The sequence below is a fragment of the Mixophyes fleayi genome, chromosome 1, assembly GCF_038048845.1.
Source record: "Mixophyes fleayi isolate aMixFle1 chromosome 1, aMixFle1.hap1, whole genome shotgun sequence".
NCBI lineage: Eukaryota > Metazoa > Chordata > Amphibia > Anura > Limnodynastidae > Mixophyes > Mixophyes fleayi.
In genome coordinates this window covers 410185310-410210752 of record NC_134402.1, presented here as the reverse complement: position 1 = coordinate 410210752, position 25443 = coordinate 410185310, and the positions used below count along the sequence as shown (strand labels likewise).

Genomic DNA, 25443 nt, shown 5'->3' with positions numbered 1-25443 from the left:
CCGTGCACTATTACCGTAACGGTAATAGTGTGCGGACCACGAGATTTTCGGGGTTTCTGCCGACAATTGAATATGCCCCTAAATGTCCAATTCAACCACTAGGTTGAGGGATAGCATCTTATGACCAACCAAACATGTATTCCAATGTCAGTTCAGAGGTAAACAAGTGGGGAATCTCATGGTCCAAACATACTTTAAATAAGCTCAACGTTTGGTATTTTACCTGAGGCTTATAGCCAAACATGGGTTAAAGGACCACTAAGCCTAACATACAAGTTGTTCACTTACGAAAAATGGCTGAGGACTTATAATGTAGTTTCATGGCAATGCAATATGCTAATTCTACAACATTTTATAAGCGGTTAGGACGATCATATGGCATGTGTAATGCAAGTAGCATACATTATATGAGAGAGATTGATATTTATGATTAATATACACTATGGGGTAAATGTATGAAGCTCCGGGTTCTTCAACACCTGCGAGTTCGGCGTCTTCAGCGCTTAAATTTAAAGGGAAAACTTCCCTTTACAAGGCAGCGCCGCTTTAAATTTAAGCGCTGAAGACGCAGAACTAGCGGGTGTTGAAGAACCCGGAGCTTCATACATTTACCTCTATATGGACAAAAGTATTCGGCCACACCTGTTAATTATTGAATTGAGGTGATTCAATCAGACCTGTCGCCAGAGGTGTATAAAATTAAGCACCTAGTCATGCAGTCTCCATTTGCAAACATTTGTGATACAAAATGGGTCATTCTGAAGAGCTCAGTGACTTTAAGCGTTGTACTGTGATAGGATGCCACCTTTGCAATAAGATGGTTCCTGAATTTTCATACCTGCTGGATATTCCACGGTCAACTGTAAGTGATATTATTAGAAAGTGGAAGTGTTTAAGAACAACAGCAACTCCGCCATGAAGCAGAAGATCATGTAAAATTACAGAGCGGAGTCAACGACTGCTAAGGCGCATGGTGCGTAAAAGTCACCAACGCACTGCTGATTCCATAGCTGAAGAGTTCTGAACTTCCACCCATTTATGTAAGCACAAAAACAGTGTTAATGGAATTGGTTTCTGTGGCCGAGCAGCTACATACAAGCCTCTCATCACCAAGACCAATGCCAACTGTCGGATGGAGTGGTGTAAAGCTCACCGACACTGGACTGTGGAGCAGTGGAAACGTGTTGTGTGGAGTGACAAATCACGCTTCCTGTTGGGCAGTCAGATGGGCGAGTCTGGGTTTGGCAGATGCCGGGAGACCGTTACCTGCCTGACTGCATTATGCCAACTGTGAAGTTTGGTGGAGGAGGGATAATGGTATGGGGCTGTTTTTCAGGGTATGGGCTAGGACCTTATCTCCGGTGAATGGCAATCTTAATGCTTAAGCATGCCAAGTCATTTTGGCCAATGCTATGCTTCCAACTTTGTGGCAACAGTTTGGGAAAGGCCCTTTTCTATTCCAACATGTGCCCCAGTGCACAAAGCAAAGACTACAATGACATTGTCACACATTGCACCAGCTAACCTCTCATTCTGGCTGCTCTGAATTGAGCATGCGCACACCCGGTTTTTGCAAAACTCCCTAAATTCACTTGATTGGCTATATACATGTCAGGCTGTCTATTTAAAACACCTGCCTCCTTACTAGGTTGCCAGATCTTCAGGTCTCCTTACCTATTAGGAAGTCTCCTCCTCTGGCTCCTGTTTATTGCTTCCACCTCGTTGTACTCTGGATTCAGCAATTACTCTGCATATAATTGCGTATCTCTTCTGATCCTACTTCAGAGCTTCCAGCTCATCACGACTTCAGTGCTTCATCATCCTGCAGTCAAGACGCTGCCGCTACTCTGCAGATCGTTCAGCATCTCCGCTGATCCTGCTCCAGGGCTTCCAGCTCATCAGGACCTCAACACTTCATCATCATCATCACTCTGCAGTCTATTGCTCACTTGTGTATATCTGGACCACCTCCGCAGTCAAGACATTGCCGCTACTCTGCAGATTGTTCAGCATCTCCGCTGATCCTGCTCCAGGGCTTCCAGCTCATCAGGACCTCAACACTTCATCATCATCATCACTCTGCAGTCTATTGCTCACTTGTGTATATCTGTACCACCTCCGCAGTCAAGACATTGCCGCTACGCTGCAGATCGTTTGCATCTCTTCTGATCCTGTTCCAGGGCCATCCAGCTCATCAGAACCCCAGTGCATCAGCATCCTGCAGACTGTTGCTTTCTCCTTCTATCCTGAATTGCCACTTACCTGTTGGACCCACCTCCAGCACTCTGACATATCCATACTGCAACCATTATGTCCTGATCTAGTCTTGCTCGTCGTCCCCTAGAGGACTGGTTAGAGAGCCGCTAAGCCCATATTCCCTTGCGGGGGATGCCTAGTGAAAACCTCTCTTTCCTTTAGACTCCGCACCTGAACACACTTCGAGGTCCATCCTGACTGATTTCGTGAAAGACATAGTTTGATGAGTTTGGTGTGGAAGAACTTGACAGGACCGCACAGAGCCCTGATCTCAACCCCATCGAACACATCTGGGATGAATTGTAACAGAGATTGCGAGCCAGACTTTCTTGTCCAACATCTGTGACTGACCTCATAAATGCTTTACAGAATGAATGGGCACAAATTCCCACAGAAACACTCCAACATCTTGTGGAAAGTCTTCTAAGAAGAGTGGAAGCTGTTGTCGCTGCAAGAGGGGGACCAACTACATATTAAACTATATGTATTTGAATACAAAGTCATTGTAGTCCCTGCTGGTGTAATGGTCAAGCGTCTGAATACTTTTGTCCATATAGTGTATATGGAAATCATATTCCTCTGTATATGTTACCATATGTGAATATAACTATATAGTCCTGAAATTCCTGTGAATGTTTAAACTCATGTGGTTTGTTTTTGGGACCAGTTCTTGCTCAAGCTTGTGGGAGCATTAGCTGACTGACACAGTGTTGTATATGTGATCTGCCACTAGGGGAGCTGGGCTGGGAGCTGTACCACAAGAGACAGGACACAGCAGCACTGTACCATAAAATCATGCTGGCAGGTGAGGAAGAAGGAATTGATAACTTTGGCACTTATGCCATGAATGCACTAAGGCTGGAGAAAGCTTTCCGTGCCTGGGGAGCAGAGGTAAGACAATTACTGTGTACATATGTAGTCTTACCTTAAAACCACTTGCTGTATTTTTATTGGGTTTTAAATGATTACATATGCTTTTTAGTATACCTGCTCAGTAGTAATATATACACCAGTGAGAGGCAACCTGTGGCTCTTCAGATGTGGGACTGCAAGTCCCAAGTTACTTGTAATACATTATAGAATACTTTAAGAGCACATGTGAGTCACGCACGGCAGAAGCATTTGTGTGGGTGGAAACAATAGTCATTAGAGAGCAGCCTATGCATTGAGAGTCAGCGACATCATGGATTCATGGAGTGCCTCAGTGATGTCACTGGTTCCTAGCAAATTGATTGGCTACAGTTTCATGAATATTGGTTCAGACCATAACGGGTACTCTTCTACACAAAAGATAATTAGAAAGAGAAACACCAGATGCACACCACACAACACTTTGGGCATGTGCGTTTCCATGGTCCGCCAAGCGCACGCCAAGGTAAAAGTCTTCTCACTGCGCACAAGAGCAGTCTCTACAAACTAAGTCTGCCTCAATGTTCAGAGTATAAATGTTAGGGAGGTCCCTGTACAAATGTTACATCAAAGTCCCTTCAGTACCGCCCCGTTCAACTTAATAACAACTTCAGGTTTTCTCCTACAGCTCCACCCTCTCCCTAGCCATACAATCCTACTTTAAATCTCTCATTATTTCCCAGTCATCATCATCCAACACCCATATCTAACTCTCTTCTCCTGTTCACTCCCCTTCCATCCTCAATAAGGTGTCCTGTTGCCTCTCTTCCATTTCCTCCTGGATGTCCCAACATTTCCTCAAACTCAATATGGACAAATCAGAACTTATAATCTTCCCCCTCTCAAGAGACTCCACCACTCCCACCCTCTCCATCACTATTGGTTCTACCATCATCTCCTCTTCACCCCAAGTTTGATGTCCAGAGTCACCCTTGAGTCCTCCCTCTCCTTCCCCCTTCATACAATCCTTTGCTTAATCCTGCTACTTCCATCTCCGCAATATAGCCTGGATCAGACCCTTCCTTTCCACTGATGCCACCAAAACTCTCTGACCATCTCCCATCTGGATTACAGCAACTTCCTCCTCACTGGTATCACACTGCAACCCCCCACACGGTTACCGGTACACTTACCTGGTCAAGGCGAGGGTCATCTTCTGCGCTGAGCGCAGCATCTCTCCGGTGGTTGCGGCCATCTTGGTCTTGCGCAGACCCGATCTATTTAAAACCACCCCTCTCTCTTTTCATTTGTCCTGCTTCCAATTCCAATTAGATATTTAAGGCACCTGAGCTGACACTCTGGTACCTGTTCTCTATTTGTCTACCCTGACGTGGCTCTCTTTGCTCCAGCTCTTTCTTCCAGCACCTATTTGTTCCAGTGTTTATTCACCGCTGTTCAGTGCTACCCATCTGCGGATATCATTTCATAGAGATCAGCATATCTGTTCAGGTTACCCTTCCTCCATCTAACCCTCTTCTCTATCCTTCTACACTAACCATACTATACCTCCCCCTCATTCTTCCTCCCCTCCTACTTACTCTTGTTCACCTCTCTCCTTACAGTTCTTGTCCCCTCACCCTATCTTCCCACTCTATCTCTCCTGTCAGTCTCCCCCTGACCTTTAGATTGTAAGCTCCGTTGAGCAGGGTCCTCTTCCTCCTGTTTACCTTTGCCTTCGACTCCCAAAGCTTTCAAACCATAACCCATAAAAGGGAGCTTTTATGGGTTATGTTGGTTTAAATAAATGAATACAATCTTAAGTATACCATAAACATGCACCTCAACACCTGCACAGAACCAGGCACAAAACAAAACAAATGCATATCGTCCTCTACGTTGCACATCAGTCCGACTTAGGCTAATACGCTTGTAGCGCCCCCCACCTTGCATGCCAAGCTTATACACAGTAGGTAAAAACAAACTTGCCTTTTATTTAAAATCTGGCTTTTTTCACCCCCTCCAACCCCCAGTGTTCAAGTTCTTGTGTTTTCAAATCTCAGATCCACTTGGCTTTTTAAAAAGGTCAAGACAATCTTTGTCACTCATTTTGCTTTCATTAAAATCAGAATTGTATAGTAGAATGGGCGCTGCTAGGGGTGTAGTGGAGATCTGTTATGTCTGCTCCTGTCGCTGTCTTTGTCTCTCCTATTCGCTTATCCTTAAGCGCCCATCCAAGGGTGACTCCTTGTCTTCAGCCTTTACCTTGGGAAGAGAACAGGGGGGGCGGGGGGTTGTTTTTTCTCCCCATTTTTTTGAACATTGGATTAATCGTTCTTGTTCAGTATAATAATGAGATGACCTTAATTATGTTTCTTTTTTTTTTGCTAAGATGAATTGTGACACAAACCCGCTGGAAGCTGGTCTACAGTATTTTATTAAGCTAAACAAGGTACGTGGAAAAGGTAGTTTGTGCAAAACATGAAGCCGTTTGTTTTACAAGCAGTTTGTCTGCTCAGAGAGTAAAATGAAGTGCACAACACTGCCATCTTGTGGTTGATAATTTTACAACAGGCATTAAGCTTCAGTTGTCAAGTTTGTATGGGGATAATCCAAGGTCACAACTTCTCCCCCATACAGCAATAGGGACAATACAGGACTGCACTTATTCATTTTTCCTTGGTAAAAATATGTGTATTTCACTTTGTCCATAAACCTACAATGACGTTCTATGGAAGCAATTCAAAAGACCTTTATTGTAAGCTATAGTCAGACTTAGTCCAGCTTCGGATAAAAGTGAACTTGTTGGCTGTATGGAAGGGTTGTGTAGTTTAGAGAAGGGATTGTCTAAAACTAGATAGTTCTTTAAACAAAGATACATACTAGTTACTTTTTATGTTACCAACAGTTGTATATAATTAATACTGTTAAATGGCTAACACATTTTGTACAAATCATCATCAACATTTATTTATATAGCGCCAGCAAATTCTGTAGCACTTTACAATTGGGAACAAACATTAATAAAACAATACTGGGTAATACATACAGACAGAGAGGTAAGAGGAACCCTGCTCGCAAGCTTACAATCTATGGGACAATGGGAGTTTGAAACACAAGGGCATGTGCTACATCATATTGCACACTGGACCAGTTAGAGTGCAAAGGTAAAAGTATTGAGTGGGTTGTGTGTGTAGCAGTGCTGGTCAGAGGGTTGTTGTCTTGTGTTAGCTGTGTAGAGGGTGGTAATAGTGTAACCTAGGGAGATTAAGATGGTGGTTGAGGAATATCATAAGCTTGTCTGAAGAGGTGGGTTTTCAGAGTACGCTTGAAGGTTTGAAGACTAGAGGAAAGTCTTACTGTGTGTGGGAGGGAATTCCACAAAGTGGTGCAGCCCGAAAAAAGTCCTGTAACCGAGAATGGGAGGATGTGATGAGAGTGGAAGAGAGACGTAGATTTTGTGCAGAACGGAGGTGTCGAGTAGGGAGATATTTTGAGACAAGTTGCAAATTGCAATAGTTTACTTTAAAAACACTATAAATAACAGTATAAATAATTCAACCAATAGATTTATGTGACATAACTCAGACATATCAGGAGGGACACTGACATCCTAATGGAAATATACTATGCCTGGTGAATAGTTGTATCCTTTGGTGTCGGAAAGAGTCCAAAGGATACAAGCGTAGAATGCTTATTTTACTTCTTTACATATGGATCAGACACAATGTATTTTCATATTAGACAACATAGACAACATGTTTGTGTGTTCTGTCCCAGCAGCCTGTATTATCAACTGACACATCCCGCTTTAATTTAGAACATTTTCCCATTGTCAACATGGAAGCAGTACGCCTCATTTGTGCTAGGGATGTAATTCGAACTGCTGTAATCTCAGTCATGGGACCCCAATATTACAGCTTTTTGGGGGGAGGGGTGGTGTTGGATAACAATAAACATTTCTGATGGTTACCATTTTTTGCCATGTGAGATAAACAAGTAAACATGAAACTCGTTATTAGTTTTACTGTCTTGGTTAATATCCTGATTTATGCCCCCAAAAATTATTGTAAAAAAAGTTTTGGAATCTAATTGATACTTTTCCCTCAACAAATTTTTCACATTTTATTTTGAAAATGCAGCATATGAATTACATTGGCTTTAAAGTACATAATAAAAATCATATACAAACCACAAAATATTTGAGGTGCAATGTGATAAAATGTGTCCAATTTTCATGTATAAAAGGGACAATCCAACTGCGAGCCCTTTTTTGTGGTTTTGTGGGTCTGACTGCACAGGATGAGAGGTAATTCTAAGCCAGACTTGCCCACTTTTAAAACCTCAAGGTCATGTGACAAGTGTATGAGTCACCATGGCCCAGTTATGAAATGCCGACATTCACAGTATTAAATATCGTGGGACGGGACTTGATGAGGCAAAATCTCGTCATTAAGACCCTCCTTCACCCGACCCGGAAGGATGCCTAATCTTCCGGGATTCCAGGAGGACTCCTCAAAATTCTGGAACCTCCCGGAAAATCAGGAGCAGTAGGCAAGTATATCCTAAGTGCATCCTGATACCACTCTAGGACCACCCCCTTTTATTTTTTCTATTCAAATAATACTAGGCCATACTTACCAACTCTTGAAATTTGTTTTCCGAGAGCCAGCCGGGGGAGGTGGGCGTGATGGAGGGCGGGGCTCCAAAATCGCGTCATTTTGTATCCGTCCCGTGGCGGCATTTTACAGCAGGTGGTGGGGCCAAACGCTGCGATTCCTGTGAATTGCGGCGTTTTGGATCTAATTCTGCCCACTTCATTAGGAAGTGGGCAGATTCGGGATATTGCCACACTCTCCCGGGAGTCCGTGAGACTCTCGCAAAATGCGGGAGTCTCCCGGACATTGCGGGAAAGTTGGCAAGTATGTACTAGGCCTGTCCTCATTCATGTCTTAATTTGATCATAAATAGTCATCATACACCAGGGGGTAAATGTATCAAGCTCCGATTTTGAAAATCTAGCGATTTTCTCGCAGGTGTTTCATCTCGCAGATGAATTAAAGTGAGATTTGATGTTAAATCGCCAGAGATGTGTTTCTGTCAAAATCGCTATTTACAAAATCGATAGAAATCAAAGCCCCGACTGTTTGCTACTCTAGCTATATAAGTCTCAAATGTATGAAGCTGGGATTGAGCAAACTTTCCTGAGTTTGCTTTAAAAATCGCTTAATACAACATGCTGCTTTCTAGCTGTATAATTACTAAACACATCACTGTTACACTGCCCCTGCCTATAGAGCCGCAGGTCCGGCGGCTGTCAAAAGCTTAAAAATAGATAAATGTTCTAAAAAAAAAAAAAGCGCAGGACCCCCCAGTCCGAGCGCTATTAACCCTAGTGCTGCCAGCCTACTGCTGGTTGCGTGAAAATCGGGGAAAAATTTGCGTGGTGTCCCCCTGATTTTCACATAACCAACACTAGGTAAACCAGCCTGTGGTGGGTGGCATTATAGCAGCGGGACACGCAGCAGGGGTCCCCCTACCATAATAACAACCAACCCCAGGCTGTTCAGCGCTGAGCTGGATTCACTTGGGAGTGGGGTCTGCCCAAAAAAACTAGCGCCCTTCCCCCTTCCCTCTAGGGACAATTTTTTTTTGTTTTTTGTTTTTACTTTTATACATTTTTAAACTTTTGACAGCTGCCGGACCTCAGGCTCTATAGGCAGACAGTGTAACAGTGATGTGTTTACTAATCATGCAGTTAGGAAACACAGGAGAGTTCGCTAAACACGGGAGAGCTAGCTAAACACTGAAGGAAGTGTTTGACATCGCAGCAAATCGCCAGCGATGACCAGCGATTTTTAAGATAAGATTAAAAATCACAGTTTAATACATCTGGCGACTTGGGCACTAAAATCGCGGGTTATCACCTGTGATTTGCTGCAATTTTAAAACGCTGAAAAAAATCGGACCTTGATACATTTACCCCCAGATCTGTATTTTTTACAACGTGCAGACTGCATTTACACTGCTTATGTTTGCACTTTATGAGTGGACCTTAAAATATTAAAATGGACAGGTGGAATGTCTCTTACCCTTTGTTTTTTTATGATCATTAATATTATGCACTTGTATTTATGTGAGATTTCTAAATGAAGGTTAATGTGTATATAGCATAGTTAATATGTAATTTTTGCAATTGTTGTTTGAAGTTGTTAATTTTTCTAGAAATAATGCAGCACCTAATACATTAAGCGTTTTGTTGGATGTTGGATAAAAAATAATATTTATACAAACTCCTTTTTAAATCAGTATGTCATAGTATAGTCACATACAAATAGAACAATTGTATAGACAATCATGCAAGCAGCGTACTTGTTTTACATTATAATGTATATCCTTTGTAATGCAGTAACATTTGAGGACTTTAACATCAATAATTTTGCAATCATACTATCATCCACAATTTACTATAACGCTGCTTCTTTAAGGTAGGTGACATTTGGTTGACGTTGTGTGAACACTTGTGTAGCTACTGAAGGTAAAACTATGCATGTATGTAAATGTGTAATCACACATCTATCCTGCGAAGCCGCACTGCTCATTTATCATCATTCATTTCATGTGATTTCAGCCCGCTGACTTTATTGGCAAGACGGCTTTGATGAAAATCAAGGAAAAGGGGCTTCGGCGGAAACTGGTGTATCTCACCTTGGAAACGGATACTGTCGATCCTGAGGGAAATGAAAGCATCTGGCACAGCGGGAAGGTGAATAGAATTTAATCATAGCAAGTGATTTGGAAATCTTCTCATGTCTCAGGAACCAGAGCTGTGGACAGGATTCTGTCTTATGTATAACAGAGCAAATACATGGCATTATAATATAACAAGCAGGTAATAGGGGCTAATGAACAAACTATTTCTAGGATGTACAGTTGTCCCGTCACCTACACACAGTGAGCCATTGTGGGGACTCCACTAATATTCAGCTTATCTGTTCATTAGGAACTAATGACATCACCAGTTCATGCTGCAGTGATGTCACCACTTCCTAATGATTTGATAGGCTGTAGTCTCATCAATATTAGCTCCGCCCACAAAATGTCTGCCTCCACTGTACACACCATTCCACCTAAATCAGGACAGGTGGGACGAATGACTGATGGGAGGTGGACATTTTATAATATCTGCAGCTCAAAAACAAGTTGCTGATGTATGAAAGATAACATTGCACATTCACAAGTAGAGTTGCCAAATTACGTTGTATTTTTGACAGAAGGGCTGGCCACTTCTACCACATTTCTGGGACCACAGAGGTGGAATCCTTTCCTAGGCGGCTAAAGGATTCATGTGATTATTTACCCATAAGTACATGTTCCTGGATTTACAATAATTAAAAGGGAAATAAAGTTTGGACAGACTAATGTTATAGCCTTAAAATCAAATACCAAATCCCCCCAGGTAAATGTTAACGTAATCTAAAATAAGGATCAATGAATACTCTATATACATTGACATTGTTATGTACTCACTGGAGTTAAGTTTTCCGTTTGTGCTTTGTATGATGACCGGAGCAATGATGTATTGTAGTGGGATTGTTAACTATAATTATCAGTGGTAAAACACACTTATATGAGAGCTTTGATTATGTGTATTGTTTGCTTTTGTTTAATTTGTTTCTTTGGGTGATATTTTTTTTGTGTGTTTTTCCATTTCTGTATGTTTTTTTTAGTCTTCAGAATAGGCATATGTTAGTTTTATTAGTTTTTAATTCTTTAAAGCAACATTCCAGGTAAACCTGTCCCTTCCCTTTAGAGAAGCCTCGGAAACTGCAACTGTTTCTTCATTTCTGTAGTGGTGATTTTTTCGTTTATTACTTTATAACGAGAGCTGAGATGGGTGCGAGCCGGATGACTAGTAGAAAACTGAAATCATAGTGATTACAGCTTCTGATTGGTCTGTGTGGCCACGCCCCCTCTGCATTGTTTCACAGCCCCCGGCTTTCAAAAAAATGGCCCAGCATCAGGGCTCCAGCCAGGGGAGTCCTGGGTAGAGTGATATATTTTTACATTTTGAGGGCAGTGTGGTAGCACAGTGGTTAGCATTGCTGTCTCACAGTATTTTAGTCATTAGTTCTATTCCCAACCAGGGCCCTATCTCTGAGGAGTTTGTGTGTTCTCCCCATGTACATGTGTTTCCTTCAGGTGCCCCAGTTTCCTACAACACTCCAAAGACATACTGGTTGGCTTATTGGCTGTGGAAATAATGTGTGTGTGTGTGTGTGTTAGGGAATTTAGACTGTAAGCTCCAATGGGGCAGGAACTGATGTGAGTGACAAATATTCTTTGTACAGCACTGTATAATACTGTAGTACTATATAAACGATAATAATAATAATGATTTACATAATGCCTAATATGTACAGAAGTGTTTGTGTGTATATATATAATATATATTATTGTTATTATTATCTTTGACTTATAAGGCGCCACAAAGGGTCCACAGCGCCGTACATCACATATACAGAAAACAGAACCAAGACACAACATGATACAAAAATATATAATAACACAGGTGACAGGGTAAAGCAAATAGGGTGGTACTAACTGGGGGAGAGAGCCAGGACAAGGAAGTTATGAAGAGGACTGATAGACTTGAATAAAGAAATGAGTCTTAAGGGCACGTTTGAAGCCTTTGAGAGTAGATGTTAACCTGATGGAACGTATATTAATTCAGTATGTATTAGGAATTAAGTAATCAAGTCTACATTATTTCGGAGTTAGTGAACTTTACCATTCAGCACTATGTACATTTCTTTTTAGATTTGTACCTGAACTAAACACTGTGTTTAACCTTGCTGAACACAATACGGCATGGCAGATAGAGATTAAAGTCACACCGGTAACATTGCACCCCGTGCCCATAGATTAGACGGAGGGCTTTGTAGGACATGTGTAACACTGAGACAGCTAAAGATCACTGTGACACATCTAGTTATCTCTGTTTCCTTTCTCACAACCGGCAAGTAGACTGGGATTCATTGGGAAGGTAATTAAATGTGATTTTCTGATTTGTGATACACAAGTGAGGGTGGACCATCAATGTGACCGTCTGCGTTCAAGAACCAAAGAATAAGAGTAACGTTTCTAAAGTCACTCCATGGTCAGATGTAGAGCGGACAAAAGTTGTGCGAGTATAAGTTCACCAAAGGATAAATATATTGTTTCAGTATATCCTATTATGTTTATTATATAGGTGTTGTAAATTAAATACAATAATTGCCCCAATTAACAATACCCCTGTCAGGATTCCCAGTATGAAGACCACGGAAAATAGTGTAAATGACACAGTGTCTTTATGTTAAATACAGGTCACACAGGTATAAACGAGATGCGGACAATGGTAAGGCAGCTAGCACAAGTCCATATAAACAACAGAAACAGGATGCCAGGATTACCAGGTTTAGCTGAGAAGGAGGAGTTACTGGAGACCAGGCCCTGTTAGAGAACTGCAGATAGAGGGATACGGGGATCTCCAGGTTTAGCTGAGAAGCTGGAGTTACTGGATATCGGGCATGGTTAGAGAACTAAAGGTACAGGGTATCAAGATCTCCAGGTTTAGCTGAGAAGGAGGAGTTACTGGAGACCAGGCCCTGTTAGAGAATTGCAGATACAGGGATACGGGGATCTCCAGGTTTAGCTGAGAAGCTGGAGTTACTGGATATCGGGCATGGTTAGAGAACTAAAGGTACAGGGTATCAAGATCTCCAGGTTTAGCTGAGAAGGAGGAGTTACTGGATGCCAGGCATGGTTAAAGAACTAAAGGTACAGGGTATCAAGATCTCCAGGTTTAGCTGAGAAGGAGGAGTTACTGGATGCCAGGCATGGTTAGAGAACTAAAGGTAAAGGGTATCAGGATGTCCAGGTTTAGCTGAGAAGGAGGAGTTACTGGAGACCAGCCACAATAGGATAGCTGCAGGTTCCGGATACTAGGATAACCAGGTTTAGCTGAGAAGGAGGAGTTACTGGAGACCAGGCACAATAGGATAGCTGCAGGTTCCGGATACTAGGATAACCAGGTTTAGCTGGGAAGCTGGTGGCGCTGGATACCAGGCACAATAGGATAACTGTGGGTACAATATACTAGGATAACCAGGTTTAGCTGGTGACGCTGGATACCAAGCACAATAGGATGACTGGGTACAGGATACTAGAATAACCAGTTTTAGCTGGGGGGTAAAGCTGGACAATCTACAATTGAGCAGGTTGTATAACATGAGTAAAGTCAGATGAAGCTGATATCAGGGCCACAGAAATAGGTGCAATACAGTGATACAAACTGGAGTTAGATACTAGAAGACAAATCAGGACCAAATCACAGGTTTCTCAGAGACCAGCAACAGTGACAATTGATAAACTGGCCCAGTTTGCAAGAAAAGGCAGTCTTATAAAGGCCAGACACAGGTGACCATGATCCAGATCCAATAATGAGAGCTTTACCACTTGCAATCAGGATCTAGTATAGGCAAAGCGACGTCCACAGGAGAGATGCTGTACTGCAAACAGAGGCAGATTCTGACAACCCTGGCTTATTAACATAAACACTTCTGAGCAATCGTGCCAAGTTTCCATAATGGGCAGTAATGTGACTTAGTACATAGAATATAATGTCACTGATATATAGGATGGCAGTTCACAGTGAGGACACTCTGAATAAGTGTATGAATAAAATATTTGTTCAAGGGGTGAATACTGTGTGTGTGTCACTGAAATTAATGCTGTGCCCGATACTGATCCTACTAAAATTGATAAGATCATTCCTGAGACATCTTCCAACCTCTCTAGTAGACCCCAAGGGACACCAGACGTGGCCTTTGCCACATGACCTGATTTAGGCGGTGATCCTGAAACTTGGCTCTTGGGCCAGACACAAGGACTGAAACATGCCCGGCAGCTTTACTTCCAGTTAAAACTGATTAAACAACAGATAAACAGTATTTACACCATGCTCTTCTGTCTTCCTCAGGTGATTGGAAACACTACATCTGGGGCCTACAGTTACTGCACCAATCAGAGCCTGGCTTTTGCCTATGTACCTATAGAACTGAGTGTCGCCGGACAGAAACTGGAGGTGGAACTTCTTGGCAAACATTACCCTGCCACCATAGTACAAGAGCCCCTTGTGTTCACTGAACCAACCAGGAACCGCATGCAGCAACGAGGTGGTAGTGGCTAAATATAACTGCATCAATATTATTACTGAGAACATTACCCAGGAACCTAGCTGAACCGTGACATAAATAACACTTGTTCTTGGCATTATGTGTGCGCATGAAAGGGAGATTATGGAGTATATTTCCTAAACGGCGGTTCTGACGAACCTCAGATTCATTGCGCTTTGCTGTCATTTTTTTTTTTAAACTGCAAAACCCTTTAATACAATTGCCATTTTAAAAAATGAGAGCAAAGCGCTGGGAATCGGCGGTTCGTCGGAATCGCCGCTTAGTAAATATACTCATACGTCTTTTTAATAAATCATTGCAACTAGTTGACATCCATGATGCATTCTACATGGTGTTTGGGGGTTTGTACACCCCACACCTTCCCTCAGCCTGGTATCCCTATGGGTCCCTTCCTTGGTACTTCAGCACTCTCATACTCCTTGTGCTGTGAATGTCCGGAGATACAGTGAATATCCCAGATGGAGAATGTTGTATAGAATTGTATAACTTTGTGTGTAGTGACATTTTCTATATTGATGATTGCTTATTTTTTGGACTTTTATGCATGGACTTATAAGAATGAATGCTACTAATTATTAGATGGTGCAAAGTACTGATTAATACAATGTAAATACTGCTTGTGTCAAACAAATACAAAATGTCTGTGAATTACATGTAAGGGAATCTTGCATAGTTATTTCTGTTTACTTTTTTCACATCAGATATACTGAAAAATTGCTTTAATCCCGTATTGAAAGTACACAGCATTAATTGCAGGATTGTGGATTTGCAGTTTAAGACACACAGAGAATTCTAAAATACCGTTATTACGTTAGTTTCAACGCCGGCTTTTTGCCGGGGTAACTTTACAGTAATAACGGTAATAGAGTTATCGTGGCGCTACTTAAGGGGGAATTGAATTCCCCCCATTGAATATCATTTGTTAACATAGGTGCTAAATTTTACTGTAAGTGTGCAGCAACTCTTCACAGCAGACACTTGCATTACGGTAATTACCAATAGCATTCTAGTGACCAGTAATACAATGCACAGAACATTCTAGGGACTTTTCTATTCAATACATAGTGTTCTAGTGACTGCTCTATGAAAAAGATAATATCCTAATGACTGCTCTGAAATAAACATAGAATTTTAGTGACTGACATACAATACAGACAGCATTCTATAGACTGATATATAATACAGATAGTAATCTAGTGACCATATGCAGTACATAGAGCACTATACAAAACAGAGATCATTCTAGTAACTTTTATACATTTCAAGGCACATTCTAGTGACTAATTTACAATACACATAGCATTCTAGAGGTTTTTATGCAATACAGAGAGCACTCTAGTGACCTCTACAAAATAAAAAGTGCATGCTAGTGACTGATCTAAAATACCAAGAACATATAATTGACCTCTATAAAATACACAGAGCCAGGAACAGAACACTACAGCGCTGTGCCCCCAAAATTTGGAGGGTGACACAACAGAGAGCATTCTAGTAACAATTATACAATACAACATTCTAATGATCAGTTTGCAGTACACAGAGCACTATTGTGACAAATTTACAATACACATGACATTCTAGAGATCGCTATTCATTACAGAGAGCATCCTAGTAGCAATATAGAATAAAGAAAGCATTCTAGTGACCTCTATAAAATACAGAGACAGAACACTTCATCATCGGGCCCATAGTAAAATTTGGTGGGTGGGTGGACCTGGCGAGACAGTCCTTTGTTCCGCAACCTTTGTTCTGCTTTTCTGAGCTTACATGGGGACCTGTGCATGGGCTGTGAAACCCTGTTTCACCTTAAATGCGCTTGCACTGACATCATAGTGGGTGCAGGCAGTGGCGGAACTACCGTCATTGCTCATAGTGCAGCGGACTCCTCTCACCTCTGCGATTCATACCCACTGCACCCCTTGCAAGGGTGGTAGTTCCACCACGGCACAGAGCATTCTAGTGGTATCTACACAAAACAGAGTGTCTACAAGTCTAATGATCTGTATGTAACACCCCTTTCCCAGGGGTGCCTATGGAAGAGGCGTTTGTAGTAGAATAGTAGCTCTCACCGCAGTGCCTCCACCTTAGTCAGAATCATAGGGCGTCCTCATTGGGTAATGTCCAGGAAACCTGCAACACCTGAGGGAGACTAAAGGTACCCTCAGTCCTCCTATCCATATCAAATAGCGGCACTTCAGGATGGTCTTTGGAAGCCACACGTTATGTCTAAAGTGTGGGGACCACTAAATATTTTTACTTTGATATCAAACAATATACTTTTCAAAAGAAGGCGACTTTGCAATGTACATAAAAGGGTCAAGTGAATTAACATATTACTTATATATATATATACACAACTGGGCGCTAATACGACCTAGAGAATGGGCACCAGCAGCTTAATAATGGGCTCCAAACCCATATGTAGAAATACAAACAAAAAATAGAAAAAAGCGCTAGGTGAACCACACAAAGTATTTAATAAAAATAAAAATGCACAATAAATACACAATGGTTTATGGCCATAAACAACCCCAAGAAACACATTAAAATATATAGCATCAATGTGGGATCATATGTAAATGCAGCTGTATAGAGTATCGATATAGATAGAAGCGCTGATAGAAAAAATTCTTGGCAGATGAAAATGCACTCTCTATTCTTATTTTGTTATATAGAGAAAGTGCTATATTAGTTGCAGCATAAATGTTCATAAGAGCAAGCACCTCGTAATGTGGATAAAGTCCTTGAGTGTTCACTCAGCTCCAATAAGGCCAATTAGATGATATCATGAACTCCAAACAGGGTTATATAGCTACAAGATGGTAACAATTCGCTATGAACAAGGAGTTCCTTTGTTATTATGTTTTATTCAGCATGATCCACTGTTCATATGGAAAAACTCACACCAATATGTATGCCTTTTGAGCTATAGTGGAGGAACCCGTGTGTATATACAACACACCTGCTGTGAAGCGCTACTCCCTTCTGTCATCCACTTAGGAAGTGACAGTGTAGCGTCTCATAGAGACAAGATATAGTGATCACTATCACTTAAAGCATTATCTCTATTTAGCGGGAATGCCTTATACTGAAAGTTCAGCGTGGTCTGTTGAGAGCCTTCTTAATAAGTATACAGCTGCCTTTCCTTAATAATGTAGCACGATGTCTCTACTTACAAGCGGATCTGGTGCATCTTCCTCGAAGCGCTTGCAGCGTTACTTCTCTGTAGGAGGGAATGCCTTGTGCTAGATGTTCGGCGTTATCATTTGCAGATCTTCACGATTAGCATATAGCTGATGTTGTTTAGGCAAAGTGATCACGAGTAACTCCACTTGTGAGCCGATCTTATTTAATCATCCTCCAAGCGCTGCTGAACATGAAAAACCCCGGGGTTGGTATGTACCAAAAATTAAAAAGCATATGTTGTCCAAAGTATAAAAATATCAATAGTAAACTGCTTAACGCGTTTCTTGGCAAATGCCGTTTCATCAGAAGCATGTTCCTATGGTTCTCAAGTCTCAGCATTTAAACCCTCCAGTCCGTTGATTCTCCAATTGGCAGCTGATTTACACAGCGTCATCAGAGCTTGCAGATTTATTCAATAAAGCCAAAATATATTGATTCAAAGGTGCATGAGAACCTCAGTACTTGAAACAATTGGACATGAATAAAAATTTAAAAAGATCTCTGTTTAATATAAATAACATAACCAGCAGGAATAGAAATTCCTGTATATAGATATCCACTATATTGTAAATGTGAATCCATATATAAATTAAATAAATGTACCTAAATGACTCAGTTTCCCTACTCAAAATATGTACCAACCCACAATAATGTGGGTACAATAAAATAAAATAAAATAAAATAAGAAATATAAAAATTATATAAATAAACTAGACAAAAATACCAACATGAATGTACACACAAAATGGAATCACCTAACATGAACTCTTAGCCCATCCAATCGCCAGATCAAATGTCTAAGGTCTGGTTCCACTGAACCTAAACTACATATGGAATTGTATTCATCCTGATAGAGACATTAGACTATCCCAAGAGTTAGAAAAACATGTAAAGCGACTACAACATATACAAATAGCTAAGGTCACCTACCACTTACTACATTGGTGCCACAAAATATATATATCAATTAATGTCAAATATATAGAATGGTGCCAACCTGACTAATACCCTTGCACTAACAATAAATGTTACATTATATTGTATCATATTAGTTGTCCTATTTTATTATTGTATCATATTTTGTTATGTCGGTGTACCGTTAATACATATAGAGACTCAGAATTGTAAATATAAATGCGTATATTTAACATACATATAAACTGGATGCACATATACGTACATACATACATAACCATTAGATATGTTGGAATAGACCAAACATATAGAGCAATAACTTATAAATCGAAATGACTGAAAAAACTTTTTTACCCTCTTAAAGTACTTCAACCTATCTGTGCGGTGGGGCATATCAAAACATATCACATAATGAGTACATCCTAAATGGATAACAAGGATACCTAACATATGGAAACCTAAACCTCTTAAAAATTGTTAAGTTCAATACAGTCATTAAGACCACATGGTGACAACGTTTTGAGTCTGAAAATCCAATAGGCTTCTCTTCTACAGAGTATATTAAATCTGTCACCTCCCCTATTGGTAATATCAATTTGTTCGATAGCTCTAATGGTCAAGCCTCCCAGATTATTTCCCTGGCATCGATTTACATGTGCTGACAGAGTATGGGTTTGTACATTTTTTATTATGTTCCGACGATGTTCTGAAAACCGCACTGCTAAAGATCTTATCGTACGGCCAACATATTGCATGCCACATTTACAACTGATCATGTAAATCACGTATGTTGATTGACAGTCTAAAACCTTTTCAATAGGATACGTGACACCTGATGAAAAGGATGTAAAGACCTTAGCTCTATGTTCAGCGTATTTACATGAAATGCACCTTAATTTTCCACATCTATAAAATCCCTTATCTCTACTGAGCCATCTATCGGCATTTGGAATTTTGGCTACAGGGAATAGTGTGTTATTACCCTTAAAATGGCTAGGGGCTAATTTTTCCTTGAGATTCTTAGATCTTTTAAACACTGTTATACTATCTTTCTTAATAAGATGACCTATATGCTCATCAAGCTCCAATATACAGGCATTTCTCTTCACGATTTGTTTGATGTCCTTCGCATGGCTATTAAATTTGGTCACAAAGACCAAGGATTTATCCTCACCTTGCCACTTGGGAGGTTGTTTTAAAAGACTAGATCTATCGAGCCTTGTAACCTCCTCATATGCCTTATTCAGAACCTGACAGGGGTAACCTAGTTCGACAAAAGAATCGTAGAGTTTAGCCGCGTGTATTACAAAGTCCTCTTCTCTTGAACAGTTCCTCTTCATACGGAGGAACTGACCCTTTGGAATGTTTACCTTCCAAGGTCTGTAGTGACTACTATTAAAATGTAGAAAACTACATGAGTCCACCTCTTTCGAGTAGTTCTCAGTGACAACTTTCCCTTGATGGATTTTTAGAGTGATATCCAGATAATTAATAGTAGAACAGTGGTGATTACTAGTGAACTTTAATCCATACTTATTAGAATTCAAATGCGTAACAAAACTAGATATAGATTGTGAATCCCCGTCCCAAATGAAGAAAAGGTCATCTATATAACGGCCATAGAGGACCAGGTTCGCCCCGAATGTCGAATCCCACACATATTCCTCCTCAAATCTTCCCATGTAGAGATTCGCATAGCTTGGGGCAAACCTGGTCCCCATAGCCGTCCCCAATATCTGTAAATAATATGTAGAGTCAAAAATGAAATAATTATGATGAAGAATAAACTGAATCGCCGACAGTAAAAAATGACGGAGTGGGGAATCTAATTGTTCCTGCTTCTCGAGATAAAGCCTGGCCGCATTGAGTCCTAAAACGTGTGGAATATTTGAATAGAAGCCCGTCACATCGCACGTAAGAAAATGGTACGATGGTTTCCAAGGTACATCTTGTACCATCCTAGGAAAACTGGTTGTATCCTTAATATAGGATCTCAGAGTGGGGACAATCGGTTGGAGATATGAATCTACCATAGCTGACAAATTGGTGGTCAGCGACCCTATGCCCGATATAATGGGCCTACCCGGTGGTTTACAGAGGGTCTTGTGGATCTTGGGCAGATGGTAATATGTAGGGACCACAGGAAATAATATATAGAGAAAACTAAAGGTCTCCTTCGTGATGGCACCTGTTCCCATAGCGTCATCCAGTAGACACCTTAATTCTTGCTGATATATCCCTGTGGGATCTCTACTCAATTTCATATAAAATTGAGTGTCTCCTAATTGTCTCATGGCCTCCTCCAAATATTCGGATCTATCTTGAACTACAAGGCCCCCGCCCTTATCGGCGGGTTTAATAATGATGCTGGCATCTGACATCAAATTGGTAAGAGCCTTTCTTTCAAAAGATGTTAAATTGTCCCTAACTTGTTCCTGCGCTGATTTCTCACATAGTACCCTAAAGTCCTCCATAGTCTTTCTGTAGAAACTTTCTATCAGAGGCCCCTTAAATTGGAGGGGATAAAAGTTTGATTTCCTCTTGAACTTCTCTGTAAATAACGAGGAGTTAATATTATACATTTGGACAGGAGTATTGGAATTAATTTCCTCATTCTCAGCTTGGAGTGACTCTAAGCACGCCAAAGCGAATTGTTACCATCTTGTAGCTATATAACCCTGTTTGGAGTTCATGATATCATCTAATTGGCCTTATTGGAGCTGAGTGAACACTCAAGGACTTTATCCACATTACGAGGTGCTTGCTCTTATGAACATTTATGCTGCAACTAATATAGCACTTTCTCTATATAACAAAATAAGAATAGAGAGTGCATTTTCATCTGCCAAGAATTTTTTCTATCAGCGCTTCTATCTATATCGATACTCTATACAGCTGCATTTACATATGATCCCACATTGATGCTATATATTTTAATGTGTTTCTTGGGGTTGTTTATGGCCATAAACCATTGTGTATTTATTGTGCATTTTTATTTTTATTAAATACTTTGTGTGGTTCACCTAGCGCTTTTTTCTATTTTTTAATTAACATATTAAACAGGATTTTCAGTGCAATGAGATACCAGTCTGATTAGTGAATGATCAGAGCCATCCACCAATTGGCGAACATGGTTTCATGCATTCTGCTCAAGTTAATTGTTAATAACTGAGCTCCATAATGTCTCCTGAACACTTATAACATTTTATAAAATGAGCAAGGCTAATAAATAATCACATAGGTCCACAGGATGTAATAAATCTTGTTTTAGAATTCACTAAAAGGGGCAGATTCATTTCTTCATGATGTCCCTTCAGAACCCCGCAGGATGTTCTGTATCTGAAACATCACTGATTTTTCCACATAGAGGTGCGAGCAAAAATCAGTAAAGTTTTGGGTACCGTAAGACCTAGAAGTGTGTAGCCCCCCCCCCCCCCACATAGAGTCTAAATAACGTAGCACTGGGGATACCATCTAATTCTTTCTTAGTGGGTTTGTTATAATCCAGCTGATGGGTGATGGATATGCATCCTGCAACACTTTTTAAAAAATGGAAAACATGTCACATAGTCAGTAAAGTTAGCAAAAAAAAAACCATTACAGGTTGTTTTAGTCCCGAGTGTGAAAGAAGCAACGCACTGTCCAGATAATGTGATGGCAACAAAAGGAGATAGTGGGCCTCATTTAGCGTTAAAAGCTAAAGAGTGCAAATTTGCACCTAGACAAACAATGTTGTGATGCAGGGTGTGGAATTCAAATAATTGGATGAAGAAAGCTAAATTGATTAATATTTGTTTTACTGTGCGATTGCGATTAGTACGTCATCATCATCATCATCATCATCATCATCATCATTTATTTATATAGCGCCAACATATTCCGTAGCGCTTTACAATTGGGGACAAACGTAATAAACTAATAAACAAACTGGGTAAAACAGACAAAGAGGTGAGAAGGCCCTGCTCGCAAGCTTACAATCTATGGGACAATGGGAGATTGACACATGAGGTTAAGTATACATTTTGCATCTTGGCCCAGCCAGACTGCAAAGGTAAGGTGACTCATAAGCTAAATGATCCTGTCACACAACAATGTTGGTCCGGGGGTAGTTGTCTTGTGTGAAATTGTGTAACAGGCTAAAGGTAGTGAGGTTAAGATGGTGGTTGAGGAATATTATAAGCTTGTCTGAATAGGTAGGTTTTCAGAGAACGCTTGAAAGTTTGTAGAACAGAGGAGAGTCTTATTGTGCGAGGGAGAGAGTTCCATAGAGTGGGTGCAGCCCGAAAAAAGTGTGTAATGACGTATCACATGGATTAATACACACACATACACATACACACTTACACTTGTAAATAGCACACATTTATTAAGGTTCCAGTCCACATTCATTTATTAGTAAAAATTATTAGAGATTATTTATACATAGATAATACTTCAGTAAAGGTAATTAGGGTTCAGGTCCACAGAAATGTGTGGAGTTTGGTCTCATATTAATCTCTATTTTATTAGTTGAAATCCGGTGTCAATAGGGAAAAGATCGCATATTGCAATTGCAAGTTGTGAATGGTATGAGATTAATACTCAAAATCACTTTGTTTATGGGTCAGTTTAAACTGGTTTATTGGCGGGAAGACACATAGGCAACAGTTGGAGTGAGCAGCCCCCACCTTTGGAGAGAGATCAAATGAACTGACCTATGACCAGAAGTCTACTGGAACATTGTTAACCCTGGACCAATGAAGACCTCTCTTAGTGTTATCTGTGTATATTCGTAACATCATCACTGTTTATGTTAATTCAAACTGCATATAAGCAAATTCCTGGGCCAGTGTAAATCTCTCTTTTCCTGACTGCAGATTACAAGGCTGAATATGGAGCTGGGTATTGTAATGTATTCGGTTGATACTTTCCTGTTTATTGTCATACCTTTTATACGTCATCATGGTTTGCTGTAAATCCTGCTATTTCTTGCTATTAAATCTATTTATGTGTTGGAACCACAATTATCGCATTGGACAATGTTTATTGGTGGCGACAAAAGAAAGATTACAAGGGATACAAATGCTATTCTTTATTTATTGCATGCAAGTAAAATACTGGCTATCTTTGCATGTAGCTCACAAATACTAGGCAGCTTTATTTTAACACTGCAATTTAGAGTTAAGCTAGGATGTGCATCCCATCCGACTCGAATTCTGTCTGCACATTTCAAACCTCCCCTTTCATTTTAACATTGTATTGCAAAGGTGCAAAATTTCACATTTTAGCTGGATTAACTCATAGCTATTTATAAGGCTCACGGGACAAGCTGCTTAGTCCTTATGGACGGGTTGTAAGGGACAAAGCTGAAGTCTATGGGTAGGAGAAGGTAGAATTGTGAGGGAGGATAAATAGGCATAAAAAACAAAAGACTCTTGAAGCACCTGCAGAGAAACAAAATTCCAACTTTGCTCATGCATAGATTGGTTGGAGGGCCTTATAAAGGCTGCATACAGGTGAGGTCTCTTAGTCCTAATTGGAGTGCAGTTGTCAGTGTGGACGGTGCACTGTCACCTGTTATTTGTAGCTGTTTGTGATATTATGCTTGCTATGAATTACTGCACTTGCATTTTCATTGTTTCTTTGTTTTTATTTTTAGTCGTTGTTTATCTAGATGTTGTTTATCAACCAGGCTTTAAGTTTGTTTGCAACAAAGTAGGTGTTGTTTCCTAGCAAGGACACTTTGTGCTGAGAAATTGAAACTTATTGCTTTGTAAATTTACTGCTTATGGTTTTTGTTAGAATCTTATGTAAAGATACCGGATCTCCCTGAATTTGCAATCTGTAACATCAATTAACCACTCATGTATCCAAAGCTAAGTATATGCCACTTAATATTGTTTAATAAATAACTTTAAACTGTATTTTGCTGTTGTGCTATTATTTCACTGAAAACTAAGTAACTAAATAATTTGTATGCCTCCATGGATTACAAATGGAGCTGCGAGCGGGGCTTCACTAAATTAAGATATGATGTTTTGTCTTCGGAAATTGTATTGAATGCTGTGGTAATTGTGCTTGATATCATATATATTGTGTTACTTTTGTTATCAGTTTTCACCAAGCACAGTCAATAGAACAGACAGGAAGGATGTAGTTTAATATAAACAGGATTAATGATCAGCTAGCGTATGGAGTAACCCACTCCATACAATGGTTGTGTGAGATGGGGGTGCACAGACGGTGTGTTCGTGATCCCTTAGAAACGTCTAAAGACAGAAATGTCTATGTGAAGGCAGTACAGGAAGACCCAGACATGTCTATGTGAAGGCAGTACAGGAAGACCCAGACATGTCTATGTGAAGGCAGTACAGGAAGACCCAGACATGTCTATGTGAAGGCAGTATAGGAAGACCCAGACATGTCTATGTGAAGGCAGTACAGGAAGACCCAGACATGTCTATGTGAAGGCAGTACAGGAAGACCCAGACATGTCTATGTGAAGGCAGTGCAGGAAGACCCAGACATGTCTATGTGAAGGCAGTACAGGAAGACCCAGACATGTCTATGTGAAGGCAGTACAGGAAGACCCAGACATGGCTTCAACTGCCAATTACATGTAAACTATATTATTGCAAGAAGCGCCACCTATTTTGTAATCTGATCTGTTTAGAGTGTTGAGTGGTTTATGACAACATCCTACTTTGCTTGATGTGAATATTATTTTAGGACAACTAGTTGTTTTAGACAAACTCATTCAACCAGGGGATGGGTACAGAGTAAGGGACCCCTGTAAATCTCTAGTAGACAAGTGTGGTTAGATCTATTAAATAGTGGGTGCTCTAAAGCAATACTACATACCTGGAAGGAAGAAATACATGTCAGATAATATTCAATCATTGTTGAAAGCAGAGTATTTAGACATGCTATAAATCCCTTTCAATACTCTGGTCTGGTCTATAAAAAAGCCAGATGGATCATAGGGTTATTCCACAACCTGTTACAGACTCTTTTGCAGCCC

At 40.4% G+C, this 25443-nt stretch overlaps 2 protein-coding genes across 2 annotated transcripts in view; one reads left to right on the top strand and one right to left on the bottom strand.

Annotated features, from left to right (window-relative positions):
- DMGDH (dimethylglycine dehydrogenase) overlaps positions 1-15097 on the top strand; it is a 48291-nt gene extending 33194 nt beyond the window's left edge. Inside the window, exons 13-16 of the mRNA XM_075182260.1 lie at positions 2990-3147; positions 5495-5554; positions 9734-9868; positions 14126-15097. Coding sequence (XP_075038361.1) covers positions 2990-3147; positions 5495-5554; positions 9734-9868; positions 14126-14335 — 563 coding nt within the window. The 3' untranslated portion in view covers positions 14336-15097. The remainder of the gene's footprint in view (positions 1-2989; positions 3148-5494; positions 5555-9733; positions 9869-14125) is intronic.
- The window catches only part of SCAMP1 (secretory carrier membrane protein 1), a 457689-nt gene that overhangs the window by 52118 nt on the left and 380128 nt on the right, over positions 1-25443 (bottom strand). The window lies entirely within an intron of this gene.